This window comes from Corapipo altera, unplaced genomic scaffold (assembly GCF_003945725.1).
Source record: "Corapipo altera isolate COAL_440 unplaced genomic scaffold, ASM394572v1 23b, whole genome shotgun sequence".
NCBI lineage: Eukaryota > Metazoa > Chordata > Aves > Passeriformes > Pipridae > Corapipo > Corapipo altera.
In genome coordinates this window covers 15,757,466-15,779,471 of record NW_020884885.1, presented here as the reverse complement: position 1 = coordinate 15,779,471, position 22,006 = coordinate 15,757,466, and the positions used below count along the sequence as shown (strand labels likewise).

The following is a 22,006-nucleotide window of genomic DNA, read 5'->3' as shown; positions in this document are numbered from 1 at the left end:
CTGGCTCAGATTCTTACTGCTCAGCATTGCAAAGTCTAAACACAAACTGTGTTTAGTCCAAGACACAGTCTGCAGCAAGAGGGCTAAGTAAACCCAGATCACCTGCAACTAATTCAGAACCAGCAGCCTCCCTCTTACTAATGTGTTTGTTCCCAACATATTTTTCTATTTCAACTAAAATTTGGGAAAAAAGAAAAAAGCTGTCAGTCACTTCATCTGTTAAATAAAGCCAAACCAAAAGGAGACATTTTTCCCCTTTGAGTCAAAAGAGATTGTTATTTTGTGTGCTCTAGATCCCACTTAACAGATGAATGAGAACTATTGCCACATGCTGGATATGGGGCACATAAGGAGAAGATCTGCTTTTAAGTTGCCAGGGTTTTTACCTCTTGCACTGAGAGCAGCTCACCAAGCAGCCCACAGTGACTGTCTCCTGCCTGTCCATCCACCAGTACCTACAGGGTAGGACCCCTATGCAAGCCAAAGTGCAGCTACACCATTCACACATCACTTCTGCTTTGTGCAGAAGCAAACAGGCTTTGGGAGAGCAGGCTCAAGAGCTGCCAGGCTTGATTATGTCTCCAGCTAAACCTTTGCACTGAACTTGTTGTTGTGTTGGCACACCAAAGCCTCACCAGGCGACTGCTGTTCTGCAAGCTGAGACTTGCTTTGTTTCTGTGGTCAGGACGGGAGCACTTATTTTTGCAACACAAATCAGAAAAGAGAGCAGCTGCTACTGAGAAACAATCAATAGGAAGGCCAAGAGGCAACTCAGTTCAGGCAGACAGCCAGGATCATCTGTCACAACCACAACAGCAATCCCCCACTAGCCTAATCTTCCTCTACTGTAATTCCCTAATACGAGGCTTAACACTGCATTTCTGTTCATACCATTACAGAGAAATTAAATGGCATAACAGTGCATGAAAAGGAAAAGTTGCTCAGGACCTCAGGCAAGCTGTACTGAAAGCTGTGTTCTGCCCTCACCCATCCATCAATCCCACCAATGCTATTAGTGCAACTTGAATTGCTTGGCATGACAAGAAAAGGGGATTCACAGAGCAAGAGAAAGTGCAGCTCAGATCCTTGCTGCTCACTTTGAACCATGGCAATGCAGAGTTTGAGGTAATTTTTTTAAAAACAAGTACTCATCCAGAGAAAGTTAGTGGAGGGAAGAAAAAGACCAAAAAACATGTTGTAATGATGAGAAATTACATTTCTCCTCTGGCTTGCACAGAGACAAAAGTGGAACCACATCCAGCTCTCAACTTTATTCACCTGAGTGAAAACGACTAACACAAATGCTCTAGTCACTGTTATTCTGAACAGGAACCAGTGCAGAAAGATCAAGCCTCACCCACGTGCACAATGTTACACACACATTCCATATTTGCTTCTCAGGGTCACTTTGCAGGATGGTACCACACACACCCCCCTCTAGAGAAAATTGCACTTTTTCCACTTCACTAGAGGAAAGATGTTTTGGAAAGAGATCAGGGCCTGAGAGTACCTTTGCCAGGCACCACAGATCCACAAAGACAAGAGGTAAAGTAAGCAGTCATCATTTCTATTTCCACTTTAAAGAAAGAGTTGCCGCTCCAGCAGCCCTTCAGCTTTATCACACACCAGCCATTGCCCTCAGCTGGCTCACCAACAAGAAACCAAGGCCCACACACAGCTTTTGGTGGCTTTCAGCCTAATCCCCACTGAATGCTTTCCTGTGTACTTCCAGGTGGCAATTGTTTCAGAGATACCAGACATGGTTACCTCTGCCACACAGAGAACAGCCTGTCTTTCTCCCTGTCCTTTCCCTTCATACGCTTGCCTGGCTGCTAAAACCCCAATGCAGAGTGAAAAGGACAGCCCCTAAGTCCTCCACTGGCTCTCAGCCTGCATCATGCCCAGCTCTCATGCTTGCACAGGCGGCCAACTGCTCCAATCCATGCCAAGCACCTCCCCGTGCACCTGCAAGCACACTGCCTGCTGTGCCCGCTCTGCCCTGCCATCACACACAGGCATGGTCAGTGTCAACTCACACCCCAAACTCTTCCCCACTAGCCCTACCATGAGCAGGGCAGGCTCCAGCAAGGAAGTGAAAATGGGAAGCTTTGTCCCAAAGCAGAGGGGCACGTACACTTTGCTCTAGAAGTAATCTCATTTTGTTGGAGCAGCTTTGGGCAGACCCCAAGGTAAGCTGCATACCTTAGGAGCCATGACAAGAATACCTGGAAACTCTTGCTACCTTTCTTCCACAGATATCAGCAGTGGTCCCCAAGCCACAACTCCCAGACAAGCAAGATGACTTGGGTTCTGAAAACAACTGTGTGAGCAGGACAGGAGCTACTCACAGAGGGTTGCACAGACCCCTGCAAGGGAAGAGCCTCTGCTTGACCCTTCCTATGAGGCTGAGCAGCACCCAGACATTTACAGCAAGACAGATGCAGCCACGTCCACCTGAAGTTCACACACAAAGAATGAACTCTGTGTGCAGAAGTATGGCTAATAGTTAAATGCTTAGTTTGTTCCCTTATTTTACCATCACCGCTATGTAGGAACACTGGGCTAGAGAAATCAGTTTAACTCCCTCTGATTTGACAGCTCACTCTCAAACAGGACTCCAACTTTATAACTATGGCAGCCTGAATCCACGCCCAGCCTCCATGATACACTTTTTTTTGCCAGGCCCAGCACTGAATCAGCAGCATTCAGTAAAGCCAGCAAGAGCAGCTCTTGTAATTAACATATGTAAAGGGCTACCTAATTCATTTACACCCTCAGATGCCACCTCCTCTATTTCAGGATGCTAAACTAGATAATCCACAGGAGTGGCAGCTCAGAGACACTACAAGAACCTCCAAAGGATTGGTATTCAATCCTTTAAATCCTAAGCCTAAAAAAGGCCTCCAAACCCAGAATCCATCCAAACAAACTGCAGTGTATGAAGAGGAAGAGAATGAACCATTCTCAGAAGAAATCTGTCAGGTCAGATTTGGACCCAAAAGCCTGGGAAACAGCTACAGAAGGCACTTTGTGAAGTTTGCAGATTCCAAACATCTTGTCAGGGAGAAGTCACCAATGTGGATTCGGTTTCTACCTGTACCAGAAAGCACAATAGTTTCAGTTCTGGGCAAGTGCCAGAGGGCAGCACAAAGCCCTGTGTTCTACTACAACTACCAGCTTCCACACCTGACACATCCCAAGCACCAAGAACAAAGAGCATGCCACCCACTCAGACTTGTGATCGCATGGAGCTTGGCTTGTTCCAGGCCTTTTAGCTGGGGTACAGTGTCTCCAGAAACACAGAGGGCAGCTCTCCCAGACACACTGTACTGCAGATCAGCATAACCCCAGGGACAGGATCAGGACTGTCACAAGCAGCTATTGAATCTCAAGCGCCAAACTCTCTCCTCCCTTCCTCTGGCCTTTGTAGCTACAACAAGCTCCAGCATCTTTTCTACACTCCCAGGCTCATCAATCCCCTCCTTCCTATGTGCACCTTGGAAGGGATTTTCTGCTGCCCCAGACCTTATCACTTCAAGGACACATTCTGCCTTTTCCCAAGGACACAGACTTATTTAGGGCCTTCCACATGGAATTATTTCTTCTACCCCTCGTTTCCACCAGCTCTTAATTTACTTGCTTGACAAGGAACACAACTCAAGGCAAACACAGGCTCTGCTGACTCCCACATACTTGAAGGCACATCCTGACTTGAGGTGAAAGTCCCAGGAACACTTGGCAGAAAGGAAGAGGACAAGTGTTAGACCTGGGCAACAGAAGTGTAGAAGTGCAGAGAATTCAACAGAAAAGTGGTAACCAGTTTGGAATCCAGCCACCAGCAGGGTTTGTATTGTGGAGAGCAAGGTAGACAGGAGTCACCCACTCACACTGCTCTTTTGAGTAGGAGATTTCTAAGGCTTTGGAAAGGCCCTGGCATTAGAAGGCTTGCTCATTCCCATCTTCAGAAAGAAGGAATGCTGACCAAATTGCCATTTCTCCAGTCCTTGCATAGTCCCCTTCAAGTACAGTACAACAGAAGCACAGCAGAGGAGAAAATCCTCTCCAGCCAAGCCCATGAACGTTTCATCCGTGCTTCAGGGAGGGCACAGAGCGGAACAAGGAGAAACCCGGAGTGAGCAGAGGCCTGACATCAGAGTACAGTCATCCCAAACTCAGTGTGCTGGAGGGTAGCACGGCCCTCACAGACAGGAAACAAACACCATCAGCTACTGGACATGTAAGCAGAGCTCCTGTAACCACCAGAGCAGCAAGGGTTTGGAACTGGATGACACAGCAAGGAAGGCTTCTTGATTTATCAGGACTAAACTTCAGAACATAGGGTGGACACAGGATCCTGAAGAACATACAACAGCTTCTTCTATTTTCTAAGGAGGCCTTGCAGTTGCCTTGAAGAGTTTGGGGAGACAAGAGGCAGAAAGAAGTGGAACAGCCTGGACATGCTACAAGTTCAAGACACGTTCTGAACCAGTGGGTGAGAAGAATGACCATGCAAAGACCTCTTGTGCTGTTGCCACTGACACTGCGCAGCTGCTTTTGTGCCTGACAGAGCAAGGCTGGGCACCAAGCTGCTCTGCACACCTGCTGTCTCAGTGGGGTGCCCTAAGAATAAACACATGCATTGCTATGATCATGATTTTCCCCTAAAAGTGGCTGTTTGGCTTCCCTTGCACACATCCAATGAGATGCCCATAAGAGCACCTTTCCTCACAAGAACTTCCTTATTAGAGCAGGCAGACAGCAGGAACGAGCTCCTTCCCTCCCAACAGAGGGTATTGCAGGGTGCTCTAGCTGCCAGCTTACTCCTCTGGACACCTGATCCTGTAGCCCTGTGACCGCTGAGGGCACTGATCCAGGTTCGGCAGCTCCTCCACCAAGGCAGGGAACCTTTCCAACTACCTCCGCACAAAACATCTCCCCACCCACCTCTATTTTCCACAACAAAAAGCAACTTTACCACTTCCAGGGAGCATCAGAAGGTTCCCCATGAATTACATTCACATCTCCATGTATATACATAAGGGTATTCCTCCTTCCATTGACTGGGCTGTAGCTACTGAGCTCCACAACTTTTTCCCCAGGTAGGGCCTCTGCAGGAGGTACAAGTGACCATCTCCTTTCAAGGGAGGGACTGGAGTTTTGAGATGCCCCAGATGCTACAAAAAGCTGTGCTTTGTGTCCCTGGGGAGATCCATACTCTCTTCACACAGAGTCACACAAGACAGCATCAGATATACTTCCCCTAGGATAAGCATCATGATTCATGCTTTGACCAGCATAAACTGGCATTGCTCTGAGGACTCCATAGACTCTTAAGCTGGTTTATTTCCCTCTCTCAATCTGGGATTTGGTATTAAGACTGCACAAACACACACAAAAAATCTCCATGACCAGTCCTTAAGCCTTTGCGTGCACATAATCAAACTGCAGAAGCACAACATTTAAGATGCTGCTGTTCCTAATTATATCAGTTTCAACAGGTGAAAGGCTTTGGTTGGATTTTTGTTGTTGTTGGTTTTGGTTGGTTAGTTTTTTTCCTCCTTCTACCCAAAGGAAAAAGTCTCTACAGTTCATCAGGGTATTTCCTGGTGGTCACATGGTGACAGCTGACAAGCAAGTCTTAATGTCAAATAACTGTTACTTCATCTCAGGTCAAGCCTGAGATAGAGCCCTGGTCCTAAGATACCAGTTAAAAATAATTAAATAACTAAACCCTGTAAACAACCCAGGAAGAGCTCTCCACAGAATATCTCAAACAATATTACTCAGTCTAGCAGATCTATGGCCCTTCTGTATTCTTAATACTGGAAGCATCCCCTCATCTTGCTTTATCATTTTCTGCCAACTTTGTCACGCTTTAGGAGAACAGCTAACTTCCACATGGGGGTTTGAAAGCCAGTTTTGCCTTTGACAGCAGAACCCACCTCTTTCTTCCCCCCAAAATAGAAGCAATTCAGCAGTTCCAACTCACCCACAGAAAGCTGTGTAGGACAATGTTCACATGCCACACAGACAATTGAGATGCTGTTGGTTAACTATGAGTCAGAAGCACAGGCTGGGACCTTAGCATCAGCTCAAAGACAGCTTTTCAGTGACTACAGCTTCATATCCCATCATTCATCCAGGTTGCTACGCTCCCAAAGCAGGCACACAAATCCCATACAGCTCACCAGTATGAGATGATTCAAGACTCTTAAAAATATATTCCCTACTCAGTATTAAAGCTTTAAGAATCCAACAGTGGTTGCATTTTAGCATTCCTTGTGACTGAAGAACAGTCTTGTCACATCACATAAGCCAGTTTTCCTCATCCAGGCCAGTGACTTAAGGATTTATACAGACAGGTAACCATCCTCAGAGCTCCAGGCCTAGAGTTTGTGAAAAGCTGCAGGATTTGAGGCATGCATAAGAAGGAGACTGCAAAGCCAGCACAAAACAACTTTTCACTTGCTTGGCACATACAGGTGCATTTCCTGGTGTGATAGACTCCAACAGCCCCAAGAGAAGACACAGGTGTGACAGGAGGCCATTTTCCAGAAAACCCTTGAGGCAAGAAGTGATTCACTGGAGTATGAAGCTACAACACTGCAGTATGCACAGTCAAGTAACATGTAAACACATGAGACTTTGCTCAATAAACCCTGATAGTCACACAGATTATTCTAGTGGAAAAATAGCAATGCTTTTTCACGTCAGCAAACAGAAGAACCTCAAAGCTGGAGAGAGCACTTCAGATGCAGGACAATACCACTGCTGTAGCCCCGGACAACAAATCCAAGATCTCTACAACTTAATGGTAAAGTGCTTATCAAGAGCTAGGCGAGGTCATATCAGACCGTAAATACCTCTTATATAAATATAAAGTCCCTGCCTAACTAATATGCATGCCCAATGTTCTTTATTTGGCATTCTCAAATGCGCCTTTGAAGCTCACAGTGTGCTCCCAGGGCTGCAGATCATTTAGTCAGGGCTTTCAGTTCAACATTAGCCCATAGCAAAGCCTTCCTGCCCTACACAAATGATGACAGTGTGATCTTAATTCAGGGAGAAGGCAGAATGAGTTCAGAGGTAAGCTGAACAGATGCAAAGGCCAGAAGGAAAAAGCTTGAAAAGAAACCAGTAAGTGGGATCTTACACACTGAAGTCAAGGAAAATTTCTTCTCTCTCTGATCAGGTTCTCAAAAAGACTGGAACCAAAGAAAAACCCAAAGGAACAAGCTTTTTCACTCCTCCTCAGGAAGCATTTATCTTTGCACAGTAGAGTCTCATTCTGTTCACAGCCAAGTACACAGGCACGAAGGCACTAACCTTACCTACACACAGCCAAATAAGCAAAGCTTCTGCAAAATTCCCTTCTGCTTATCATCCATCAAGAGACACTATTTAGCATTCCAGTTTGATGGACAGGGCAACAGACAGTGCAGGGTAGCAGTTTCCATAAGATTCAAAGCCCATGGGCTATAACACCTGCTCTCAAGCAGAAAACAGCTGCATACCTACAAGAGCCTGTACTAGATTGAACTGCTCTCCTAGTACAGGCTCAGCTGTACCTTCTGCCCTGTCCCCTTTTCCCCCTATGATTTCATTCTAACCTCTGGACCTCTGCCTGGAAGCTGCACTGTCAAGAGGGTTTATGACACGGACAAAGTGCAGGAATACCATGTGCCAGCCACGCACCGCATTTGCTTTTACTTTCAGAAGTCCACTCCGTGGCCTTAGAGCTGCTCTCCACCCAAGGTATATGCCAGTCACATAGGTGAGTCAGAAGAAAACTATTTTAGAGACATCAGCCTGAAGACTGAACTTGAAGACCCAAGATCCAAGCCCTGGCTAGCTTTAAACATCACAGTTTGCCCTCCTTCAGAAGGTAGGTGAGTGCTGCCTCCTAGAAGGTGGCCCCTAACTGAGGGGCCACCCATAGTACCTCATAGGGAGTGGGGAAAACCTATTCCAATTCACAGAAAGCTCTCTACCAGGCTGGGTGTCTCCCTGAGATACCTGAGGGCAATCCCTGGCACTCTGTGGATGTTCTGGACATATAAATAGCAAGGGCAAGGTAGACATGATAACAGGCTTACTCAGCACTTGAGCAAGGCAAAGGATTTGGGCACTACCATCAGCCTGTCTCACACTTGTGCCACACCTTCGAGTGGCACGGGGACCACCCCCTCAGGGAACTAATTGGGCAGTCACCTCTTCAATAGAAGCAACAGTAATTAAAGCAACCAAACCCCTGGCAGCTATCTGTAAATGCATCCCTACACAAGAAGGGATTAGGGGAGGCCTTTTCCCTTGTCCACGATAAAAGCTGGCACCATGGCATTATTACAGCTTTTGAGACCTTAGAGGGGGATCTGAACCCATCTAAGGTCTGTTAAAAGCTTCCCTTCAGGCTCCAGGAGTTACAGTTGCGCTTCATTGGGCACGTCTGTAAACAAAGTAGTCAGGAAGAAAAATTTTAAACCTAACTGTACAGAAAAAGCTAACTCGTGCTGCACAAAGGCTATATCTCAAAACTCTACCTGTCTCCAAAGAAAATGAAGTGCTGTGGAAAAACACCTGCCATCAAAGTGAGAGGACTTCAAGCAGTAGACAGCTCTGGCTTCCCTCAGCTCTAGGAGAGGCTCAGAATTCTGAGACAATATAGATATACCTGATTCTCTGACACCACATTTCCCTTTCAAACTTAAGATACTTTTCTGCATTTGTATTCTCAACATAAAAGCTTCCAAGTACAGGCTCTATCACGTGTTTGTTGACTTCCCCTCATATGCAAAACAACAAAAAGCCAGGAGGCACCGCAGACCATTTTCTTCAGCTGTTCCCCAGACACAGGGACACTCTACACTGTGTGTCTGCTTCAGAGATAACTTTTTAAGGTTTATTCTGTAACTTGAAAACAGAGATAACATCTATCTGAACTGGAGATCTAGCTCTTGCAGAGGGCAAGAGAATTCCTCAGTGCCCAACACCCTAAGGAATAACCCTCTTCCAGAAATAAACATGGGGATTAAAAGATGCCCTACTCAGAGATGCTGTCCGACTCTCACCTGTACTCAGGTGCTCGGTGTCTCCACCTCCAGATGCTTTGCCTCCCGTTTGCGGCCACCAAGAACTGGTGCCCGCATGGCAAGAGGCTCCTCTTCTCACCAAGAACCCCGCCAGACCTACCCCCAAGCAAGCCAAACCCACGAAGCGAGCCCAACAAGCCCACATTACATGAGGGGTGGGGTGTGTTTGTGTGTGTGTGTCAGAACCGGGACCCCTGCGCCGACTTCCTACTGTCGGGGCCTCCTTGACCTCAGCCACCCCTCAGGGACCGGGGGAAGAGTGCGGGAGGGGTGTGCTGGGGGTAAAAGGTCTGAAAAACAAAGCGCCGCTCCAGTTCGGGAGCGGGAGGGCGCAGAGCTATTTCCACGCACACACCCCTCTCGCTACTCAGTAATTAAGAAATTAGCAGTAGCGAAAGAAGAGGCGAAGGAGCGCCGGGCTCGCCCCGCGCTTACCGAGGCAGGCGCCGCTGACGAGGGCGGTGGCGGTGAGCGCCCCGGCCGAGGCGCCGTACACCTTCTTGGCGTTGGCGACGAGGAAGGGGGCATGTTCTTGCAGGCAGCTGGCCACCCCGATGTGGTACACCCCTAGGAAGCCGCAGCCGGCGAAGGAGATATTCCAGGTGGAGTCCGGCGGGAACATGGCCTCCGCGCCCCGCGGGAGGCGGGGGGGCCGTGCGGGGAGCAGCGGGGGCAGCCGCGGCGGGAGGGGAAGTCGCGGGTCTCTTCTCGCACCGCCTCGGGACAGGCAGGAGATGCGGGAGGCGCGGCTGCCGGACTAGGAGGTCTGGAACACGGCAAGATTTGCCGCTGGCTTACCAGCGACGGAGGCCGAGCTTATATGCGGCGGCCCGGCCGTCGGGCCCGCCCCCGGCACGGCCACCGCCCCTCCGCAGCCCCGGCTGGGGCGGGATCGCCCGGCCCCTCCTCCCAACCCTTCCTCCGGTGAACCCCGTTCCCGGCCCGTGGGCACTGGGGACAGTCACCGCCTGTCGAGCTACTAAAGCCGTGCTAGCGCCGCTCTGAAGCGGCAGGGACTGAGCCAGCCCTGTACCGGAGCAGCAGGCTGCTCTCCCCTCACCAAACAAGCTAATTATTGGAGGCTTCTGCTCCAAGTTCTTGGGGTTTCCTTGGTTTTTTTCGGGGGATGGGTAAGAAACGTGAGAGGAAGGGAAAAGCTTTCCCCTTCCACAAAAAGCTGAAGAGCCAGAAGTAGGCAAGACTTGGCACAGCTACATCGCAAGAACTGGGAAAAAGGCAGCCCCCCCCCTTAACAGCTTTCTCTGCCTCAAAACTCTTAGAATCACAGAATATCCTGAGTTGGAAGGGACCCCTGAGGATCACTCAGGATCACTGAGTCCAACTCAGCCCTTCACAGGACACCCCAAGAATCACACCACGTGCCCGACAGTGTTGTCCAAATGCTTCTTGAACTCCTCTATGTTTGGTGTTGTGACCACTTCCCTGGGGACCATGTTTCAGAGCCCAACCACCCTCCAGGTGAGTAACCTTTTTCTAGTACCAATGTAAACCTCCCCTGACACAACTTCAGGCCATTCCCTCACGTTCTTCCACTGGTCACCAGAGAGAAGAGATCAGTGTCTCCCCACTCACTTCCCCTCATGAGGAAGTTATATACTGTTATATACTACTCACCAAAACACACACAGTTGCTTGCCTTTGCTAACCTTCTCTCAGCCTTTTTTCTCCATATGCGTCTAAGTTCACCAAAGCACTTACCTTTGGTCAGGGCAACTGCAATTTTCAGTAGTGCTTCTGCGCAAGCAAGCCCATAGTGTATCAGCTCACCACAGAGCAGCATTGGGTGAAAGGCCAGTGCTAGCAGGAGATCAAAATAGCTTTCAGAAGCTGCAAAGATCCCTTTGTCATAAACAATACAGACTACAGTCATTCAAACAATTAGATAATTATGAAAGTTTACAGGGATATCAAAAGCATCAGCATAACAAGAAGCAGACTGCTCAACTCAGAGCTACAAAGCAAGAACAGCAGGAGGGAGGTTTGGGGGATACAAAACAAAAAGCATAGATATTTTTTTAATGGAAACAACATAGGGCAAAAGCACTTCCTACAAAAGTTTAAAAAACTACTTAATTCATCATGGCATAAAGCTCTTTGGATTAGTTTTCTTCTATCCAGTCAAAAGTTTCTCATTTGGAATACTGTTATACCTGTCCTTAACAGCCCCCAGACTAAACAAAGCCAGGCTTTCCTCCCCACGGGAATTTCACCAATTATGTTAGTGGAGGTCATCGAAGTAGCCCCTCTTCTGTTCCTTCCACTCCAAATATCTTTTCAAATGATACAACATAGGCTGATACCCTCCTCACAGAGAGGCCATCTAGGCTGCAAGAATAGCTATTCAATGCCTCAGTCTATTGCCTCACAGTCAGGTGACTGAAGTAACCAAATTTAGCAGGTAACCCTTGTATAAATCTAATATTTGAGGTGAAGTTAGGCATCACACTCAAGCCTCTAGAGAGTGCTTTTTCATTAAATGTTTGTGCTTTCCTTTCATCAGATAGGTAGGAGTACAGCTTTATCTTCCTTACAGGTCCTGCCTTGGAGCCCACCACCTCACCTAGCTGCAAGGAACTACCCTTAATACATATTAGCTGACTCTGGAGCACCTAAAGAATTAACCTCCCTGATCTCAAGTCCTCTGCTCATACCCACCCTTCTCTCTCTTCCTCTTATAACTGTACTTGCTTTACAATTTCCTTCCTCCTTTGCATTTGATGTGGTTACATAAGCCCTGTCAGCCCTCATCTCCTCCACCTGGAGAAGTGAGCACTGGCACACCTGCGCTGTGACTCTCTTAAAGGCCCTTAACACCAAGATGATCATAGTGCTTTCACCCCCTGCTCCTGATGACACAGAAAGGTATTTTCATGTAGTTGAACCCAAAGAAAACATCGTGTCTTGCCTTTTCCAGAACAGGGATTGTTCTGCAGAAGAACCAGTCAATGGGTTGTGACTTCAGTGGAATTCTGTGGCAAAACTGAGCAGTGAACCTTGTTTGCAGATACCTCTCTAATGCTACAAGAACATCTTCATTCTCAAGCCAAAGCTGCTCCCTTTTTTTGGCCTTTCACAAACCTTAATGTTCCTAGCATATCTGGAAAACAGAAACAACAGTGCTGTGACAACGCTGGGGTTAGTTTCACTGGATTTCTCAACAGCAATCTCATCCTGAGTTGTTTACATCACTCTGCCTTGGCCCTCAAGGTTACTTATTTGAGTAGGTTAATGCTGCCCTGCTGAAACAGGTTGATGAAATGAACCATGTGAACACTAATCTCTTGTGAAGTGCTGCCTGGGCACTGGAACGAGTAGGCTGGCAAACAACTGTGTTTTTCTCAAAAATAAATTAACTCCCTAAACTAATCTTTTTCCCCCTTAATAAGAAAGTACCATAGTTCTGCTATTGCTCACAATGAGGCAATAAGCCAGATCAGCGAGATTTACAGGGCAGCTTTTCATGTGTATCAAACTCCTATTGGAACATTGTGAGTTCACTCATGCCCTTACATGTTGAGATGCCACTGAGGCAGCTTTGTGTGCAATCTCTTGTTGTTGGTTTATTTTCTAGCCTAAGGAATGGTGAGCAGTTAGTACATATGACATAAGAATGTACAAGCAAACAATCTCTATTTGTTTTTTCAGGTAGGACCCTGGTTGATACTGGCCATTGGGAATTCAAGGGAAGATGACAGGCAGTCTGCTACAGACTTCTGAATGTTACTTTAATACTGTCACCCATAGTCAGCAAGACTAGTGTAGCGGTCACGAAGCCCATATTGAGTTGGACTTTGCACCACTGGAAAGCCTGACTCTGATGTCTTTTTCTCACCTGTGATGTTTGTGTGTATCAGGCCATTCCATGACAAACACTTGGCACTTGCTTCATAGGAGCATCTCTTGAGGCAAAGGATTGGTCCCCTTGTCCCTCTTGGGACTGAATTTTCCTTCTTGGAAAGCTATAAGAGATATCTCTCCCCTACGTAAGTCGCACATACCAAGTTCAGCAGCCTGTGTGCATGTAGCAGCTTGCAAAATTGGGCCTTAGTAGTAAGAGTGAAACGTTTTGAGAAGTGAAACAATTTGAGTGGCCCCAGGGAGCCATTGCTTATTGCTTTACAGTAGTGTCCAGGACGTTCTCCCTGCCTTCCAAGTAGTGAAGATGTCACGTTACTCTCCCTGGCCCATGGTGTTTGTTAGCAATGATTTTCAGGCAGAGCTGATCTGAGATGCAGCATTTGTGTCCTAGTGAGGAAAGCTCACACAATTCGACGTCAAGCCTATGTCTAAATCTCTCTCTCCTGCTGTCATTTTGGTAATGATCAGTTACCAGTGTAATCCCCAGGCACAAAACTATCTTTCCCTTTCTCTTCTCTTCAATGCCCTTGAACCTTTCTTTATGAAGAATTCGGGACAAATTAGTTCTAACTAAAATTGATTCTTCAAGGGGATGGACTAGGCCACAAGTCCAAGTGTTTGAAGGCACCAGTTTTCTCTGACAGCGTCGTGGAATTAACACATCCACCCCATCAGTACCCTTGCCTTTGGAAATCATTGCTAAGTCTGAAAAGGCATAAGTGACACTTGAAAATTCAGAACAGTGACTACAGAGCAGGAGTAGGAATCTCGGCTCCTTCATATCTGAAGCTCATTGAAACCAGCAGAATGGAGTGGTTAACTCCATCCAGCATACCAAACAAATCTGCAATAGACTTTCAGGCACATCACTGATCATATACAAAGCCATCAGGTGACAACTGTTTCACAAAGAGGTAAGGGGAAAGAAGGCTCAATAGGTTTTGATTTTGCTTTCACAAGAAACATTTACCATGCAGAGGTTTTAGCCAATTTTGTAAAATGTATGAAATCTTGGAGCAGAGCTGTGCCCTGACCTTCTCGAGGAACACCTAGGAGGTGGTTATGTTACAAACACTGGTTCCCTGAGATAATGTAGCAAGTGCTGTATTCTCAGTGCTTTTTCTGAGAGCTGCCCCCCAAAATTTCTTCTCTAAGCAGTTTACCAAATGAGCTGTCCTTTTTCTCATAGCAAATTGAGCTACAGTAGTTTTCATTAAAATTATGCACTTTCAGGAAGGAATTTAAAAGTGTTACAAGGACACCCAGCACAGAATCAGGTCCATAACTCAAGGTTTAACAGGTCACACAGAGAAGACAGAGAAAAATAGGGTGAAGAAAGAAGTTATCTAGCTGTAGTTGTACTCCTCCCCTCAATCTCAATAGCCAGCAGCTGGCACCACAGATTTCAGTGTCATCCCACAGGCCTGGGCACAGCAAACTCATCGAATAGCTCAGTGCCATTGAAACAAATTCCTTTGTATGTGGAAAAACCCTGCTGACTGGTGTGACAGGGCCATCCCTTCCTGAGAAAACATCAACTTTGCTATTGCAGCAGGCAGGCAAGGCAATATGGGGCAAGGAGGATACCTCTCAGTAAAGTCACATCAAAGAACCATTCTTTTCCAGTAACCTGAAATGGAGAAACCACCACAGAAAGAAACACAGGTATACCTGCACCCCTCACAGGGCTGAACCATTGCCATTATTACAAGTTGACAGAGAACTACAGTGAACATGAGTGTTTTTCTTTACTACCAGATCACCATGATAGGACTTAAGAGCCAAAGTAGATGAAAGGTATTGGCACTGTTACCTCCTGTAGTTTTTTCTTGCAGCAGGCACAGAAGGGCAGCAAGGGTTAGTTGCTTAAATCATGGCCATTTTGAGGCTCTTTCAACTGCTCTCTTCCTTGGCTGTTGTGAAGTATTGGGCGTTTCCTCTCAGTGCACCACAGGGAGATAAAATAGTTTTTTCCTACTTGGATTTCACCCATCTCTCCTCTCAGAAGTACTTACCATGCTTAGTCTAATGAGTCATAAAAAACACAGCTGTATCAGCTAGTGCTTTTTTTTTTCCTCCCAAAACAACATTAGAAGAGCTCCACAGTACACATTGCTCCAGGATACCTTTGTGACACCACCTGTGCAAACCTGGCATGGGAAGATCATCACTGGTGCAGTTTGTACTCTAACACTGACAGATGACTTCCACAAGAAGTCTGGGTAAGTTGCCTGCCAAAACCGTCTTCTAGCAGAAGACACTTACAAATAAAGCAAAATTTACTGTCCTCCCAACCTGATGAATTCTTCTGGGCACACTAGAGATCAGCTTCAGTTCTCCAAAACCACCGACATGTTCTTTGTTTAGATCAAGGTGATTCATGTCCTGATAGCTCAGCTACCTGAGAACAGCTATTCAGCAGGAAGGGCCCCTTTACACTCATCTCAGTGCAGTATGGGGTTTTTTCTGAGAGATTGTCTTAAGCATATGGATATAACATGAAAACCAAGCAGCCAAGCATTTAATTGGTACTGTCCCTAGATCTTAGAAATCTAGTACAGTGATGAAATTGGTCCTTTTAAAATATTAAAAAAAAACCACATTAAAATGAGCTCTGAAATTATGATGTTTCTGACTAATCCAGACCTGATGTCCATTCAGTTTCATGTTTTGGAATTGAAAAAACAGATCCTCAAAAATAAAGTCCTATTATTGATGAATACTTTGGACTCTTTACTGGGAGAAGGTTAACATCAGGTAGATTCCACTTCCACGTACTGTTTAAGAAACACCAGTGTCAAAACAAGCATCCAGGTTCACACAAGCTTTGCCATTTCCTCGGTACTTTAATAGCTGAGTCCAATGGCTTGGCAGAAAATTCACACACCTGTTGCAGACAGATAAAAATCAAAGCCTGTCAGAGCTATTTTAAGAACGGCTGTCTGAATCCAGCAGCACTTGTATGGTAATAATAATAAACTCAAAAACATTTAAAACAAAGCATTTTAATAATTTCTCTATAACAAATAATTAATCAAATAGGCCGAATCCCATGTCATCATCAGATTCTTCAGATTCTTCTTTCTTCTCTTCCTTTTTCTCCTCAGCTGAAGGAAAAAAAGACCAAGCAAGTGGTCAGTATAAACACTTTTTGCACCACAGATTTTCACTATACAAGTTTTGGTGATCTCAGCTCCCGTATTATTGACACTTCAGTCTCCATGGTTCATCCCAATCCCTTTCAACAGCCAAATACAAACACCAAGGGGACACTGACACTATTGCAGGGATGTGCTTTACGCCACCAAGTCTGTTTGATTCTCGGTTCTAAACCAGACCACTCTTAAGGTGGACAAAGAGCAAATGCTTCTGATTGCCCGAAGGAAAAGTAACTGTTCAGTTTACGTGTCCATCACATACTGAACTGCCAAAGTGAACAAGCTTTGAAATTTGAACTCATACTCACCAGCAGCAGGGGCAGCAGCTGCAGCAGGGGCAGCAGAGCCCCCTCCAGCAGAGACTGCCACCGCTCCCCCAGCCGGCATGCTGGCAAGTTTTCCATTACCTGAGAGAGACAGAAGAGAAAGTATTTACATGCTCATCCCAAGCACAGAGGTCGGGGGAAATGAAGAGAAATGACAGTGCAGAAAAAACAGATCCTGTCTCATGGACTGAATCTGTCACTATTTGCTGAAAGGAACAAGAGACTGCATCCTGATAAATATGAACTATTCTCTGAGAAACACTCAGCAGTTTTAAGCTTCACAAAGGCTTACGCCAAGAACACAGACAGCACATTATTGGTAAGTTTTCTTCTGTACACAAAGTGCCTTATTTTTCTTCCAGAACCTGTCAGATAAAAATAGCAGTTAACATCCAATTTTGCACACCCATGAAGACTGTTCTCTGAATACAGCACAGTAGCCCAGAAATTGATAATATACCCCTGAAGTACCATATTGGCAGCACTGGCTTTCCCCCCTCACCTTTTTTTTTTTAAGGGTATAGAGAACCCTGAAGGCATGACTGGATCACACAGGAGAGAAGGGGAAAGATGTATTTATGGCAAAGAGGACAGTATTTTAAACAAATTCCCCAGCATGCTATGAACACTGTTGCATCTCCTTTGAGACTCCTGATTTATGCTCTTATTTGGAAAGCCTACTAGTTCTCTGGCATCTGTCTTTCACATACCAAGGCTCCCTTGGCATTCAGAGGTCATGTACACACCGTGATTGCCTGTATTCCAATTTCTGGGAATCAGTTTCTAAATAATTCCATGTTACTTCAAGCTCTAATAAAATAGCAAAGTAAACAAACATGTTTCATATGCATGTCAGTATGTTCTGAGAAACAATTTACTTAAAGTATTATAGGAGGGGATAGCATAAGTGTGTTGTAAGGTCATGCATAATAGCTCTCTTAGGTCTTCAGATCACGTGGACAGCAGTGTCCACGTGACCTCACAGAAAAGCCAGGCAAAGTCCTGGCAACCTTTAAGCAAAAATATGCCTAAAAGTTCCCTTGTGCCTACACACTTGCAAAAAAATAAAAATTCGTTAATCGGAAACCTTTGCACTACCTCAGCTCTGCTTTACTTCAGCCCTATGACCCAGTCAATTCATGCTAAAAGTTCCATCTTTAACCAATTCATGTTAAAAGTTCCAGCTTTGGTAAGAGCACAAGTTTCTGTGGAAATCAGCACTCAGAGTCCTCCTATCTCAGGAAAAAGGAAATGCCAGACTCGAGGAGCTCCAGAAGAGGTGCACTGGAGAGATTTGTGCTCCTCGCAGAGGGTGTAACTGTGCCCCCCATACCAACTCACACTGTGTTCTTTACCTTTTACATCATTAGTGCACACAAGTGGGCAAACACAAAGAATCCAGAGACCATGAAGGAAAGCTGACTCTTTCTCCAGTCAACATGTCCAGAAAACTACATCATGAGCAGACCACCAGTAAGCTCACACATGCTTAAGTTCTCCAGTTTAATGTGGTCCACAAGCGAAACCCAGCAGGTACTGGCACTGACCTGCAGGGAATTAGAATGGACCTGGATTTCAGCCAATTCAGCCGCAATCCAGCATGGAAGTCCTCAACTGCAAAGCTAAACGGACGAACAATCAGGGAGCTGGCAGCAGTTCCACATTCTCAGATCTAAGTTATCAAAGTAGCAGAGACAATTACCTGTAACACCCAGAGACTCTACTTACCCTGAGCAATTACATCTTCGATGTTTTTTCCATTCAGCTCACTAATAACCTGTGTAAATAAAGTTTAGAATGTTAATACTTTCAAACCAGCATGAGAATAAACTACATTTAATTAAGTTCTGATTAATCATCATGTACAATGGCTACATCCTGATGCTTACACAGCCCCAAAGTTCTTTATTTCTCAGTGGAAGAAACAGGACATTGAAATGAAAACTTCCACCAAGCCTTTTATACTTTTCTGTGAAAGCTTTTTCAAGAAATCTGTTACAGTAAATTCATAATGAATCTAAGGATCTTGCAGAAAGGAGGATACACAGATGTTGTGGAGCCAAGTAGCAAACCCCACTAATGGTGTGTAAGTCACTGAGGGACTGTTAACATTTCTTGCTTAATGCCTCCTGGGAGGCTCTGGAGCACTGGGTCCTGTACCAAAAACCACAAGGTCTCCTTCCCAGCCTTACCAAATGTTAACAAGCTGGCTATTGTATAAAACACAAACAAAAACATTGCTAAAGCAAGCAAGTACTTAAAAATAATGCCCCAGACCTTATTGGTGAGTCCTGGCTCTCAAGAGTCAGTGCTGAACACTGCTGAGCAGCCAAAGCCAAAGGACTTCAAACAAGAGTTTTCCAACAGGCACCTTCTGCTCACAGGGAGTGTGGGACATGTGAAACTCTGTGCCTGCGTTCTTGCTCCATCCAGGAGAAAGGTGCTTTGAAGACTTCACTACATTTACACTGGCTTAAGATACAGCCAGTGCAAATAGAAAAGGATTAATTATGATCAAAACAAATTCCAGATATCAGAGGATCAGAGAAAGCAATTAATTCATGAAGACATAAGACCTGGCACTTAAACAGGACCATCACGAGTTCAAACCAACATCCCAAACCATGAAAAGGATGCTGTCAGCTCAGCCAACCCATTGTCTGGTTGAGCCTCTGGTAAAACACTGTTTCCAACTGGGAAAATAACTTCTTTTTACCTCTACCTCTCTGGAAACACTCCACATACAAGTATGGGGTAGGTGACAAGATCATTTTATTGGGTTTTTTCTTTTTCCCATGGCCACTAATTTTTTAAGTCCACAGTGCTAAAAATCTGTTTTATTACATGAAACATTCTAGTTAAAATACTCTCTTCTTCAAAAGTCTGTCTTTCAACACAATCATTTCAGCATTTATTTTCAAAATCTTCCTACATCTTAGTATCAAATACCTTTAAAGTCCACGTTAGGATTTGCCTATGTTTCTTGGTGAAGAAACAAATGGTGCTTTATAGCACACTAAGAATGTATGACTGAAAACCAGGCCTTCAGAAGTGTTAGTTCTGAATCAATACTGACCAGAAACTAAAATCAAACAGAAGTGCAGACTACACATGATGTCAGGTCAGAACTTATTTTCAATGTGTACTCATTTGTAGCCACCATCTCACTGAGAACGATTACACTGAACAACCAAAAGTCAGCAACAACTGACAAGAGGCCTTTGTGGAGGACATGTGTTGAATAAGAAAACCAGACTTCTAACTAAAGTTGTGATCGGCTCAGCAGCGTTTTAGAAATCACACACATAAGGGCCACCGAACACCGGCACAAAGTAAGGGCAGATCAACAGAGAGGCAACCGGAACACAGAAGCCAAAGGAACAGCTCCAATGTCTGGCGCTGGCTGGGACACGACCGCCTGGAATTAAGAGGCAACGCCACCTTGTTCATGCGTTCATCGTCCGTCTCGATGCCGACGCTGTCGAGGATCTTTTTCAAGTCCTTGGACGTAGGGGACTCGTTGCCCCCGAGCACAGCGAGGAGATAAGCAGCGACGTAACGCATCCTGCAACACAGGAGAGCGGCGTCCTCAGAGCACACGGCGGGCCCAGGGGAGCCCATGCCCGCACCCTGCCCGCTACAGCGCTCTGGCTCCGCTTGCACAGGAGCACCCGCACACCCTGTACTCTGCCCGCCCTCTGCCAACACGGGGCCCGCACACGGCAGTCCGGCAAACGCTCCCGCTCTGCGCCGAGGGACTGCAGCGTTCGGCTCAGCCCGTCCCGTCCCTCCGTCAGCCCCGGCCCAGCCGCAGGCCCGAGAGCACATGGCCGCCATTCCCCCCCTCCCGCAGTGCTCCCTCCCGAGCCCCGCCGGCGGCCGCGGGCGGGGGGGGGGGGGCCGGGCGCGACCATTCCCGGGGGGGGGGGGGGGGGGGGGGGGGGAGCCCCGTGCACTCACTTTGTCTGCGGCGGCGGGACACGGGCCTGGGGCGTGCGCTCGCGAGGGCCGCGCGGCAAGGAAAGGGAAGGGGCGGGGCCTCGGCAACGCCTTCTTCCCTGCACCCCTCAACAACGAGCGCTGCCATTGGGCCGCACCCGCGGCGCGCGGGCGGACCAATGGGGAGCCGCGAGCGCGGCCGCCGCCAGCGCGGCCGATGGCGCATGCGCAAAGCGCGGCCGTCTGTCCTGTCACGGGTTTGCTGGGGAGAGTCGAGAGTCGTGGCTCGTATTGCGATGGGTGTGATTCCCAAAACGCACAGTCACAGGATCTGCTAGGCGGGAAAAGACCTCCAAGATCATGGAGCCCAACCTATGACCTAACCCTGCCACGTCAACTAGACCATGGCCTTAAGTGCCATGTCCAGTCTTTCCTTGAACACCTCCAGAGACAGTGACTCCACCTCCCCCCCGGGCAGCACATTTCAATGCCCAATCATCCTTTCTCTGAAGAAATTCCTCTAATGGCCAACCTAAACCTCCCCTGGCACAGGTTAAGACTGTGTCCTCCAATTGCAGCACCCCGCCCTGCCCTGGGGTTGGCACAAGCCCAGCTGATCCACACACTGTGTCCGGTATTTGTTAATTTTGTATCTGCACGGAGAGGGGCACTGGGTGGTGAATCCACAAAGCCAGAGTACATCTCTGTACAGACATGAAACAAATGTTTCTTCATGGAAAGGGTAGTCAGGCATTGGAGTGGGCTGCCCAGGGAGAGGTGGTGGGGTCTCAGTCTCTGGAGGTGTTGAAGGAACAACTGGATGTGGCACTTAGTGCTGTGGTTTAATTGTCATGGTGGTGTTTGGTCAATGGTTGGACTCGATGATCTTGGAGCAGCCAGTAGGACAAGGGAAGTAATTGTTCCCCCGTACTCAGCACTGGTGAGGCCACTCCTCAAAGTGCTGTGCCCAGTTCTGGGCCTCTCACTTCCATAAGGGCACTGAGGTGCTGGAGCGAGTCCAGAGAAGGGCAATGGAGCTGGTGAAGGGCCTGGAGCACAAGTCCTATGAGGAGCAGCTGAGGGAGCTACAGTTGTTTAACCTGGAGAAAAGGAGGGTCAGGGGAGACCTTATCACTCTCTACAACTGCCTGGTGGGGGTCGGCCTCTTCTCCCAGGCAACTAGTTGACAGGACAAGAGTCCTGATATCACCAAATCAGTTAGGTTGGAAAAGACCTCTGAGATCATCAAGTCCAACCTATGAGCAAACACAACCTTGTCAACTAGACCATGGCACTAAGTGCCAAGTTCACTCTCTCCTTAAACACTTCTGGAGACGGTGACTCCACCACCTCCCTGGGCAGCCCACTCCAATGCTTAACCACCCTTTCAAGCGAAGAAATTCTTCCTAATGTCCAGCCTAAACCTCCCCTGGCACAGCTGGAGACTATGTTCTCTTGTCCTGTCACTGGCTGCCTGGGAGAAGAGTATGCCTTTCCCTTCCCCCCTTCCGGCCACAACCTCCTTTCAGGGCGCTGTAGGGAGAGGTTTGAGCAAGGGGTGCTTCTCGCGGGGCAGCAGCACCGGGGCAGCAGCACCGGGGCAGCAGCACCGGGG

At 47.0% G+C, this 22,006-nt stretch overlaps 3 protein-coding genes and 1 non-coding gene across 4 annotated transcripts in view; 1 reads left to right on the top strand and 3 right to left on the bottom strand.

Moving 5' to 3' along the window:
- The window catches only part of PNPLA2 (patatin like phospholipase domain containing 2), a 30,062-nt gene extending 20,175 nt beyond the window's left edge, over nt 1-9,887 (bottom strand). The window contains exon 1 of the mRNA XM_027642455.1: nt 9,525-9,887. Coding sequence (XP_027498256.1) covers nt 9,525-9,711 — 187 coding nt within the window. The 5' untranslated portion in view covers nt 9,712-9,887. The remainder of the gene's footprint in view (nt 1-9,524) is intronic.
- Nucleotides 9,888-15,953: 6,066 nt separating this feature from the next.
- RPLP2 (ribosomal protein lateral stalk subunit P2) lies at nt 15,954-20,526 on the bottom strand. Its single transcript, XM_027642105.1, has 5 exons — nt 20,413-20,526; nt 19,894-20,017; nt 18,181-18,229; nt 16,435-16,533; nt 15,954-16,075 (listed from the first exon to the last, which is right to left on the bottom strand). The coding sequence occupies exons 2-5, from the start codon at nt 20,014-20,016 to the stop codon at nt 15,999-16,001; spliced, it is 348 nt and encodes a 115-aa protein (XP_027497906.1). The 5' UTR covers nt 20,017; nt 20,413-20,526; the 3' UTR covers nt 15,954-15,998.
- On the bottom strand, nt 17,890-18,022 carry LOC113946787. Its single transcript, XR_003527550.1, has one exon. It is a non-coding gene; the product is annotated as a small nucleolar RNA SNORA52 (small nucleolar RNA).
- A 327-nt stretch (nt 20,527-20,853) lies between the features above and the next one.
- The window catches only part of PIDD1 (p53-induced death domain protein 1), a 19,096-nt gene continuing 17,943 nt past the window's right edge, over nt 20,854-22,006 (top strand). Inside the window, exon 1 of the mRNA XM_027642104.1 lies at nt 20,854-21,026. Within this exon, the coding sequence (XP_027497905.1) occupies nt 20,879-21,026 (148 nt within the window). The 5' untranslated portion in view covers nt 20,854-20,878. The remainder of the gene's footprint in view (nt 21,027-22,006) is intronic.

Coding starts and splice junctions, on each gene's coding strand:
- RPLP2 (XM_027642105.1), bottom strand. CDS start 20,016: ATGCGTTACGTCGCTGCTTATCTCCTCGCTGTGCTCGGGGGCAACGAG. Junction 18,230..19,893: donor ACGATGAACGCATGAACAAG/GTGGCGTTGCCT, acceptor TTATTTACACAG/GTTATTAGTGAGCTGAATGG. Junction 16,534..18,180: donor CGAAGATGTAATTGCTCAGG/GTAAGTAGAGTC, acceptor TGTCTCTCTCAG/GTAATGGAAAACTTGCCAGC.